The sequence below is a fragment of the Vitis vinifera genome, chromosome 5 (assembly GCF_030704535.1).
Source record: "Vitis vinifera cultivar Pinot Noir 40024 chromosome 5, ASM3070453v1".
In the NCBI taxonomy this organism is placed as follows: domain Eukaryota; kingdom Viridiplantae; phylum Streptophyta; class Magnoliopsida; order Vitales; family Vitaceae; genus Vitis; species Vitis vinifera.
This window is the reverse complement of record NC_081809.1, coordinates 15,962,071-15,974,048: the sequence shown is the minus strand read 5'-3', so window position 1 is coordinate 15,974,048 and position 11,978 is coordinate 15,962,071. Positions and strand designations below refer to the sequence as shown.

The following is an 11,978-nucleotide window of genomic DNA, read 5'->3' as shown; positions in this document are numbered from 1 at the left end:
TTCCAAGTGCAAAACCAAACAGGTTTAGAAATTCTCTCTTCTTTAGCAACACTGGAACAGGTTATTTCAACTGTTTTCTGTTTTTTCTCGTCTCCAACAGAAAGATTGATGTGAGAACATACCCAAACAACCCATTTATTTTTCACAAGTGTTCAAAAAATTATTCCCAACATAATAATAATAATAATAATAATAATAATAATAATAAGTATTATGTACAACCTAAAACTGCCTCATATTACTTTTATTCATCCATTATTTCATTGTCTCCTGACTTTATCCAACTAGATATGTACAAGCACGGGAACTGAATCAATACAAGTACAGAATAAATGCAGCTCAAGATGCAATGTACTTGGCTGCCACTTTTGTCTAAGAGACTACCCAGCTAATAAGAAAGACAAGAATCAAGATAAACCAACTTCCTGAGGGGTAGCTACCTGGCTAGAACTCTTCACAAACTATGCTGCTCATTAACTTTACAACTGCAATCCTACCATCTCCTGTTAATGATTAAGTCGCAACTTCATCCAGTCTCAATGATAGACATGCTGTTTGAAGGCTCAGGTAAGGCTCTCCAGAGGAGTTCTACAACACAGTTTGTATGTCCACAGAAATTAATGTCAAGAAAAATGACTGTAGAATACTAATACAACCAAAGCCCATGTAAGTGAACTCCAAGTAACAAAAAGAAACAGAATGCTCAAGTGCTAACCATCTTTCTTGTAAATGATTCCAAGTACAAGAAAGTTCTCAAGCATTTAAGGTAGTCAACACAACACAACCAGCTCTGTTGGTGTATGAGTAATAGTTTTACCTGATTTAAGTGCTTTGATGCACTCCTAAGGATGCACTTCGCCAGCGCCTTTTCTTTGACATAACCTGAAAAAATAAGCTCTGGCTGATTAGCAACAATTATAACATTTAAATTGACAATAAAACCATCAAAACTAAAAACCATTAGGAAAGGAGACGGTGATTCTAACTTCCTGTCGCACCAAAGTCCTTCCAACACTTAACAAAGCTAACAACTTGCATGACTTGCAAACTTAACTTTACTGTCTAATTTGTCTTAGAAGTAAATCCATCTAACATTTCTTAGCTTCCAGTTATGAAAACTACATCTTGTCACATGGATGATTGGGATGCAAAAAAGAAGTGGTCAAGGAAGAATCTGAATGCCCACAGAAAAGGGAAGATAACTCTGAGTAATTTTACTTCATCTAGACAAAGTGGATTTACTAACTATGACCTGAAAATAAGTGAAACTAAATAACAAGATACCAATTGTTCTTTTCATTTCTTATATAGACCCAAAACTTCTAAACCCTAACTGCAGTTTGAAATTGATAAATATGGAAACGCCCTTTTCTGAAAACCAGAAACTTACACAATAAGTACAAAATTACATGGTACATAAAACCAACAAGAAGCTTAACAGGAAGCTTAATAAGGTTCTGTATAACTCCAAAATAGAAAAGAAACCAGTGGGCTCCGTAGGGAGATTGAGACAACATGACTAGAGTGCACCAAAATGTAGTCCCCAAAAAATCAACCCCAGGTTGAAATTCCCTAACCTGAATCCTTATCAGAAATGGAATCTGCCCAAATTAAGTCAACAGAAGTTTGACCTCAACAGATGGGGAAAAAAAAACCCTTTGCCTTTGCTTCTTGCCATTTAAAATTATGTTTTAAGCCTAAAGCAATTGATTATGTTCAATTGGGCTTCGGCAAGTTTCAAAACCACCCATCCCATTTACTAGGAAATAGGACAGGAAACAGCCCACAACCTAATTACATTGAAAAGATCTTCAGAAATATTAACAATATATAAACACAACCTATTGGATTAATTTGATGCATATAATTTTTTATATCATGTTAAAAGTTGTCAAAAATATCTCATAACATATAAAATAGAAAATACAAATTGAATTTGCTAGGCTTGGGAACTAACTGGAAAAATCCACCAGTTGGGTCAAACAAAGGCAACCGTTTCAGGGGGATTGGCAGTTCCTCCAAGTCTGAACTGTACTACCTCTTAATTATTTTAAGGTCCTATCATCAGAATTCATCCTGTATACTAAATGGACAGCCAAATAATGTTTTAGTGATGTAGAGGTTTCTGCCAAAGGATGTTTCAGGTCCTTCCACTTCATCAAAGATAGAGTTATTCACCAGAATGGCAATTTGGAATAAGATATCAACAATTAACGAGCAAATGCAGATGGTGCACCAGACTGAACAGGTGTTGCAAGCACAAGAAGGAAAAGGAGGGTGATTGCACAATCATGTCTGACTTATAATCTTATGCATTTTGTTGGCAAATGGTGTGTGGAATATTGTTAAGATGGCATTGGAAGTCTGTCAGAAAAGGCAGGAAGAAAGCATGAAGAACAGCCATACTGTGCTTGCTATGGTGCTTATGGAAGGAATAATATTTGAGGATTGTTCATGGGGGTTGCAACCCCATGGAAGAAACCGAAGGACCTTGCTCTATGATTCCTGTGCTTGTCGACTGTGTCCTCTATTGATGATACAGTCTACCCTTTTATTTAATAGGTCTGGGAGTGCTTTAATTGGAGAGTAGCCTTTTTATTTCCTTTATACTTGGATTTGTGCCCCCCTTCTGGTGTTGTTGAATTTGCTTAACATAAAAGAAAGAGTACAAATAAAGTTAATCAAGATAGAGTTTGATTCCAATCAACTAGTTTACAATGCTAAAGCCACATCTTCTTTCAAGTGAAAAAACATCATCAGTCACTACAGATGTTTTCTCCCTGATGCCCTTAGCTACTAATATCTCTTTAAATCTTCTCAACTTTCTAGGATAAGATCCCAGCATCTTGAAATCCATGAAAAATGAAGCACATCTATGTATTGGTAAGGGTGGTTTAGTTACAGCAAAGAAATGTATCAGAGGTGCTTAATGAGGGTAAAGGTGCTGGTATTGCATCCAAGAAACCTAAGAAGACATTGGATTTGATACCAACATTTTGAATTCCATGAAAAGAGGGGAAATATATATATATATATATATTGGTCAAAGTGGTTTAGGGTAATGCACTCATTTTCCCATATATCAAGTTTTTCTTATATTTCTGATTCATACAGTTGCATTACAAACAGTAGGGCTTGGAGAAACAGCTGTGACTACAATCATTTTAATTTTACATGCATGAATACAAATAAAGGTTGTTAATTGTGAACAATAAGGTCAACGTTGGGACAATTGAGCATAAATTTCAAGTGAAGAAAAATGAGGCAGTTATTCAAAGTTAGGCAGAAGATTTAACCAACATCATTTCTTGTCTATTAAAGGAAAAATGAGAAGTTGTGAAGAATAAAAGGATGAAATGCTTCAGGACATATAACCATTATAAAGAAATGTCCAAACAACTCTTTAATTGTTTAAATCAATCTAGCCCCCACAAGTATCCCTTCTATAACATCAAATGGAGAATGTATAGCAAACATATCCATATGCTGAAATGAAAATTTTGCAGAAATTTCATCCAGATTTTATCAATTAGGCTAAAGCCCACTGGGGCACTCTACTGAGTGAAAAAGCCTCCACTGAGCTGTGTTACCTAGACTAGAGTACAAGCATACAGTGTTGGTATGTTTACATGTCAAGGCTTCAGATTTGTTCATTCCCAAGATCTTATGGCGTGTGGACACAATTAAATAGCTCAATTTCCAATTTTTTCTTATTCTAAGTCTTAGGTCAAATTGAAGCATAAAACCATGGTAGGATGTCCAGTATTAGTTCAAGGTTACATAGAATGAACTAGGAATCTTTCTTTTTCTATTTTTAACACACCTGCTGGACACATATCCATATCCAAAAACCTTGTCATGACCCATGTCATATCATGTCTGACACACAAACTTCATATGGTTTGAAGCATCCATGTAACATCGACATTGAAACATCAACCTGTCATCTCCTGCATAAGAGAGCAGAAAGAATATATTTGGCTACAAGATCTAGCTCACTGCTGAGTTTAATATGCACTAAAATGACTAAATGCACTAAAATGCAGTTCAAGAATGATCTCATGGAAATTTGGCCCTACCAAAATCATCTGAAGATAAATTTCAAATCGAGAAACAAGAATTAGATATAGGCATATATGCTACTTTATACATTTGATATACATGCATAAAGTGATTAATAAAAACTCTTAACACCGCACCTTAGAAGATGGAGGAGGCAAAGAAGCCTGGCGTACAGCCTTCCCAGGTTCAGTTAGCTGCCGAATCTCTCTAAGCTGGCTTGCTATATCCTCCAAAAGTTGCAATTGAATATTTTCCCTCTCCCTGTGCTCCACAGAGAAGTTGAGCTTCTCTCTTCCTTCTTGCACAATCCTCAACCTTTCTCGGAGCCTCTCAACTTCAGTTTCAATCTTCAACCTTTCATTATCAACTGAAGAGATAGAATGTCTCCGCATATCAGAAAGCAAAGCTTTTCCTCGTGAACCACCCAGTGGTGGCAACCCATTAGTTATGTCTGAAAAGCTTTGGTCATTGTTTGTTTCACTTTCCAATGTGCTCATCATCGGAAAATCACAAACAACACCAATCCTTTGAATCAGAGAAGCTTCAACAGGGGGGTCAAGTTTTGCAGGAATATCTGGAGTCTGTTCAATTTTGCTTTCATTTGCCTCATTACACAGATTAGATTCATGATCAATGACATGAACATCATGAACACGAGGCTCAATATCAAATGCTGAGCAACAGTGATCTTTGCTTTCGTGATCTGCAGTCTTTCCGAGCTTGTCCAGATCTTCACCATCATGTGGAACATGCATCTCAGCTTCAGCATGAGTTTTGGTTGTCGTTGATATAATTCCTTGAAATAATTTGATTTCACCACTTTGTTTTTGGTCTTCACCTATTGGGGCACTAGCTTTCTCAAGAAAAGAATTTTCTTGAGAACTGCTTGACCTATATAACTGTGAACATGCCCCTAGTTTCTGCACCCCTCTTTTCTGAGCACATTGATTCTCATCCACTGGTAACATTCCCTTCTCTTGAAACTCTTCATTGCACTTACCATTAAGTCCTGATTTATGTGAATGGTGTTTGCCAACGTTTGGATTCACATGAATCTCCCCTCCTTTTGACAAGTCTGCATCTTCTTCCCAATCGGGAATAGGTAATTCTTTACTAAAAGAAAGGGTAGGATATTTCATCTCTATAGATGTTGATTCATAAACAGAACATCTATCTGCATCTTTTACCTTTTCCTCTTTATCAATAGATTCACTAATCCGCCGCAGCATCAATACTGGGTCCTCACTTAAATAAAGAGAAGAAATGGGCCTCTGTTCTGGTGTATCAACTATATCATGCGTATTACCTTCTAATAGATCATTTTCAGAGAACATCATTTGCCTATAGGCTTCAACTTCCTTCTCCAAGAAATGTTTCTCCCTTTCTCTCCTTAGAAGAATTTCTTTCAGAAGGTTCATTTCTTCAGCATCATAAGCAGATTTTTCTTCTATAATTCTCTGAAATTGCCGAGCTTCCATTTCTATTGATGCCTTTTCCTCTTGGATACGCAATATCATAGCCATAGCCTCATCTGCAGCAGATGCAGCAGCGCTTCTCTCTTTCTCGAGCTCATGGTACAGAGCAGCACGAGCAGCATGCTCTTCTTCAAGGGCTTGTTCCAAGACTCTAACTGTATTTTCTGTGTTACCATTAAATGATAGCTTTCCTCGTGCATTGCATTTCACCTCTTCAGCAGATGATGCATCCTTCTCAGAGGGCTTATCTTCATCAATGTGTTCATTCAACTTAATGCCATGTAGGGCTCTTTCTCCCAAATCAATAAGAATGGGAACCAACTCATCTAAAAGCACATACCATTAACAGCAGCATTAGAATACATCATCAGAAATAAGAGAGAGAGAGATAGAGAAAGCATGCACTTATACATTAGAAGCCTCCACATAAGGTATAACATATCAACACAAAATTAAAAACCATTGTCATTTAAAACATTGTTTTTGAAAAGCGTCCAAGGTTTACTTCTTGAGACCTCATAGAAAATAATTCAAGGTTCAAACAGAGATTATACATTGGAAGCCTCCATGTAAGGTGTAAAATATCAACCCAAAAGTCAAAATAATTTTAGTTTAAAACATTGTTTTGAAAAGCATCCAAGGCTTACTTCATGAGAGCTCAAAGAAATGATTCAAGGCAAGAGAGGAAGGGAGGGAGAGAGAGAGATCCATGAAAGGTACAACATATCAACCCACAATTAAAAATAATTCTTGTTCAAAATATTGTTTTAAAAAGCATCTAAGGATTACTTCTTAATACCTTAACGAAGATAGGCCTCAAGAAGTAAGCCTGAGGTGCTTGTCAAAACAATGTTTTGACTATGAATTATTTTAAATTTTGGGTTGATACTCAAAGAATATGATTAAGAAGAAAATGATACAAGGCTCAAGAGGGAGAGAGAGAGAGAGAGAGACCCAAAATTAAAGATAATCGTTGCTCAACATTGTTGTGAAAAGCATCTAAGGCTTACTTCTTGAGGCCACAAAGAAAATGACTAAGGCTCAAACTGTCTATCTTGACGCCAGCAGCACATAATGCACTAATCTGCTACCATCAAGTTTTCAAGTATCTAAGGGTCACTTCTTGAAAAAGGCCTCATGGAAGATGATTCAAGGCTCAAGCTAAGGTCAACATAACTTTGAAGTGAAAGTGAGAGTCACTTTAACCTACCTCTTCCAGACCTATTCTTGAGGCAAAATCCATCGTCCATTCACCAAATCTGTGATTCATTTTCCAAGAGTTCTAGAGTACCCATGGAGGCTACCCATGCCTATTTCTTGTGGATATTGAACAGGGAACCATCAGGTAGCATTCAAATTTTCAAATGCATTAGCCAAGAATGTGCAAGGGAATAGTGATCATATACCACCTCTCTCATTGATATCCTTACTATGTATATTTCCCAACCATTTTTACTCTCAAATTCCATAATATTAACCATACAAGTTCTTAAACCCTCACCCTCTAAGGTAGCCTAGTTGGTCATGATGAACAATTGGAAGTGTGGTCCTAGTAAGTCACACATGATCCTGATTTTGAATCCTGCCACTAATGATACCCTGCATTTACCTGGTACTGGTTGTTGTGGGGTGGTTAGCACCCCAAGGTTTGGGTCCCCATGGAGTGTTCTAAGGGCCTGGTGATAGAAGGTTCCTCGGTTATATATATATATATATATATATATATATAAGGTTCTTAAACCCTCTGTAGTAAAAACTTGGTCATTGCTTCTAAGCAATTATAGTCATTTGTATTTTATTTCTCAGTAAGCACACACACACATTCTTAAATCTGACCAGTTGCATCTGGTTAAAAATTAGACTAATTGGCTAAAAATCTAGAAAGCGAAAGGTATACTTACCCTGAAAACCATCCTCCCCACCGGAAGCATCAGGGACCAAGGTTTTTCCAACAAATGCCTCACCTGTTTCACTGACACTAGAAGGAGACCGAAGACCACTTGGTGCATCCAAGCGTGGAGGATCAAATGATGAAACTGAAGAAAACTTCCCATGATCAACTGCACTTCTCCGACGGCGCCGAACACCTGTTTTGGGCCTCTGATTGCTAACCCTTTTCCCCTTCGTATCGGACTTTCCTTCTTTCAAAGCCGGCGTGTTCATCACTCCACAGGATCCATTTCTTGAAATTGAGTCTTTCCCAGCTATATCCGGGGATCTCATCACATCCCAAAACGAGCTACACGAGGCTTCACCTTCCAATCCAACCGCCCCATCATCACTGTTTCTCCCTTTCAGCAACTTCCAATTGGGATGGGGACTCCCTTCATTTGCCCACACCGAATCAAAGGGGAATTTGCTCTTCACGCACAATTGAACGGAAGAGATCCTCTCAGTTGGGTAATCAACAAGAAACTTTTGCAAGCAATTGTCTCCATTTGGGTTGCCAAAGAAGCCGTTGCAAGGGCATGGCAAACACAAGCCAAAAAAGCTCAGAAACTTAGAGGCGAAAAAGGCAAGAGTTGATCCACACAGTAGAAGATAGGCTATAGCGAGATCAAGATAGGCGCCCACCAATCCACCAAACGTCCACGAATGAATCTCCTGGCAAGCCATCCCCCCTGCCCCAAATCTTATTTCCAACCCTCCCTTGGGTCACGAGCAAACTGCAGTGAAATAAAACAAATGGCCAGTCCGAATCAACCAAGGCTCCACAGCTCCACAGCTCCACCCCCACTTACAAGTTTTCAGTTGAGGTAAAAGCAAAATTTCTTTCCCTGTTGTCAGAAACCAAAGAGGAAAGGAAATGAAAACTCCCGGGAAGGAAATGAAATTAAGGTGTAAGAACAGGACAAGAGGTTAATACCACGAAGGAAGGCCGCCGAGTGTTTGTTGAAAATTGAGATCACTCCCCTCCGATTCAATCCTTGTCACGTAAGCGCCCAGAAAGAGAGCGAGTTCGTCCATATGCTGTGCTTTATATTTCCCCCAGTCCACACGACGTTGCATTTGGGGCCACCCACTTTGTAGTCAACATTCCTGATTCCAGTACCTCACGTCTCGACATCTCATAAAAGAATAAAAAAGTAAACAAGGTCGATCCACTATTCAAACGTAATTAAAATTAAATTTAACCATTTTACCAAATTTATATTCAAAATGAACTTTTTATTATCGTAGGAACCATATCATTAATTTAAGTTAAAATCTCAATTATCAACTCCGATTTCAATTTAAAAAATGAAATCTTAATTATCATAACTTTATTTTTTTAACCTAAAACCTCAGTCACCAATTGAAACTTCAACTAAATGATGAAGCCCCAATTACTAATTAAGACTTTTTACCAAATTTATATTCCAAATGAACTTTTTATTATTGTATAGGAACCATATCATTAATTTAAGTTAAAATCTCAATTATCATCTCAAACTTCAGTTTAAAAAATGAAATCTTAATTATCATAGCTTTATTTTTTAAATTTGAAACCTTAATTACCAATTGAAAATTTATTTTTATGAAAGGATAATATGACACCGAAGGTCTAAAAGATATACTTTTATGATCAAACTGGTTATTTTGACCCAAAATTCTAATTCACCCCAATGGCATATCGAAGGTGGGACTAGTTAATGAAATGAGGTCCTACCATTCTAATTGATTAACACTCAAAAATACATCTTTTTTGCAGCAAAAATTAATTTTTTTTAAATTTCTTTTGAGTATTAATATTAAATATGTCTTCTCAACTAAATGCATTTGAAGTCCTCTTTTGGAGTTACTGTGTACATTTGAGTGTTTTAAAGCAACAACAAAGGGAATTCAAAATTTTTTAAAAGAATTAAAAGAAAATGCATTTTTGAAAAGTTGATGGAGGCTAAATGATATGTGAATTTTAACAAAGTTGAAAAAAAAGAGTGATCAAAAAAATGGAAAGTGGTGATAAGAGCTACATATAATGAGAGGAGTAAAAGGAAGCAATAATGGTAAGGCGAAACCTGCTATCTAAATAGGCTATCAAAATAGATACCAATGCTTGTATCGATTTTAAATGGTCATCAAAGCTATCGATTCTGATATTGATTTCAAATGTGTACTAGAGCTTGTATCAATTCTTCTATCAAATTCTAGTTCGAAATGAACATATATTTTTTGGTTCATTTCTTTTATCAAATTCTTGAGAAATATTTAACAATTAGGTTTTACAAAGAGAAATTAAATCAAATCATCCATTGAAACTCTCAGTTTTAGAATGAAAACTTTAAAAAATTAACTATTGTATAAGGATTCTTTAAGGAACTTTAGATTGATAATAATAAAGTTACAAGGTTTTAAGGTACGAGTGTGAGTTAGAAACTCAAAAAGTGATTTTATAAAAGAGAGAGAGAGGATTTAAAAGATAGAGAATTATAGGAAGGTAAATCCCAAGAGTAGGTATTTATTGGGATCACCACTCTTAGATTTAGCTCTAAACCTATTGATTAATGTCATATTTTGCATAAAAATAGGTTAAGTATCATGTTTTAAGCTTGAGTATATCATTAAAAACTCTCTTTAACAAGGCAATTGTATGTCATCTTGTGTATGCCCAATTTTCTTTAGTTTTCTTTGAGTTTTTGATGTTTGTAGCTATATTTCTTGAATAAAAGGATCTTGAAATCCTCATGGGACATCTCGGATGCAAGAATGAAGGGCGAATTTGACCAAAAATTGAAATTGTAAGGAGTTCTTAGGTGTTGATCATGTCCAACAAGTAAAATGTTTTGAAGTGGGAAAAGAGGTTAGACATGTTCATTCGAGTTGAAACAAATTTTATTGGATTCTTTACTTTCCAAACTTAAGTCTAACCAATTTTTAGAATTTTTGGAGGTCATTTTCTTGAGGAATAAATTTAAGAAGCATAAGTGATATTTTAGCACATGTAGTCACCATCAAGGGCACTACCAAGGGCCCCATATGGCCTCACCACTTGCGGCCACCCTTTTGGCCTTAAAACTCATGTAATTGTAGCACATGAGAGGCCTTTTAATTGTCTTACAAAGAGGGAATGGGTTAGGCCAAAGTGGGTGACCAATTCCAACCCATTCTTGAGCCCTTAACTTGCATGGGAAAGGCTCTCTTATGAGGGAACTTTCGGGAAATGATTTAAAAAGGCAATGAGAAGCCCAAATTGAGAGGGGTTCATTCATATTTGGTTTAGAGGATGATCATGAGGAGAATTGAAGAGGAGTTCTTGGAAATCTTGATTCCACTTAGGTTCTTTAATTTTGCTTCTTATTATTTTCAAATTGTTTCTCTTGTTTTTAGTCTTGGATTTTTATTTTTATTTTTTCATCAAGAGCACAATTAAAACCATTAGTTTTGTTATTTGAATGTAATTTTAGATTTGATTTAAATATTTCAATTTTCAATTTTCAATTATTTGTTTTGTTCATTTTTCCTTTAAATTGATGTAATTTCAATGAATTGGGAGTAGTCATCTAGGTTGAGGAAAGGGAACCTTAAGGTTTCCCATTCTTCCTTTGGGATGGACTCTTATATCAATTTTAATTCAAAGTAGCTTGTTAATTGATTCCCTTTATTTATTAGAGAGAATCATATCTTAGAAGGACTCCATTAACTTCCTAAGCTCCCCCAAATTGGTCATAATAAGGAGGATTGGGGTCTTAGTTCACCATGGAAAAATGTACATATTTTTGTGAAAAATGTATATACTTTTCTTAAAAATGTATGCGTGGACCCACATTTTTCATGTGTGTCCACACTCAATGGCGATACTCGCTTTTTTATTTATTTATGAAAAATTGACTTTTAGAAAAATACTTGGAGTCGCCACTTTTTTTGTTTTTTTTTTTTTTTTTAAGGGAAAACAAAATAAGAAAGAAGACCCTCTGTGACTCCTTATTAGGAAAAGATATGTCTGTAAATACCGAGTCTGAATTCGGGGATCAGGTTACTTATTGAGAAGGTACGATGATGAGCTGTAACACCCCCTCTAAGCCTGTATACCTACAGTGTCTACTAAACGAATTAAGAGAATTGTGACAATTAATTAATTAATCATGTATACCAAGTTTAAAGGAACAAATCAATATACACAAAAATGACTATAAAATCTAATTACAAGAATGCACAAAATAAATGACAAGAGATTATTGAACTAAATAAAAAAAAGATATTTAAAAAAAATAGTTTTCAAGAAATTTCAAACAATTTTATAAAAAAAAAATAAAAAAAATTGGATGAATGGTTTCAATTTAATTATTTACCTAAAAGAATCAATTTATTTGCTTCAAGTGATTTGATCTAATTTCATTTGTATTCAATTTTCAAAAAAGTTATTTACACTTATTTTTTCAAAAGAATTTATTACAAAATTTCAATTTGACAACAAAAATTATTTTTACTTACTTTTACTAGAAATGAATGAATTTGTACAAT

General features: G+C 35.6%; 1 protein-coding gene across 4 annotated transcripts; it reads right to left on the bottom strand.

The window, feature by feature from the left end:
• Positions 1–211: 211 nt before the first annotated feature.
• LOC100250255 (myosin-binding protein 3) lies at positions 212–8,579 on the bottom strand. Of its 4 annotated transcripts, none has more exons than XM_010652051.3 (5): positions 8,404–8,579; positions 7,439–8,314; positions 4,200–5,863; positions 818–882; positions 212–588 (listed from the first exon to the last, which is right to left on the bottom strand). In XM_010652051.3, the coding sequence occupies exons 2-4, from the start codon at positions 8,151–8,153 to the stop codon at positions 823–825; spliced, it is 2,439 nt and encodes an 812-aa protein (XP_010650353.1). In that variant the 5' UTR covers positions 8,154–8,314; positions 8,404–8,579; the 3' UTR covers positions 212–588; positions 818–822. The 4 variants fall into 4 exon arrangements, with proteins under 4 accessions (XP_010650353.1, XP_059592970.1, XP_059592971.1 ...); XM_059736989.1 differs by lacking the exon at positions 212–588 and adding an exon at positions 3,824–3,950 and having other exon boundaries at positions 817–882; positions 8,404–8,539; XM_059736987.1 differs by having other exon boundaries at positions 7,439–8,539.
• Between the last annotated feature and the right edge of the window lie 3,399 nt (positions 8,580–11,978).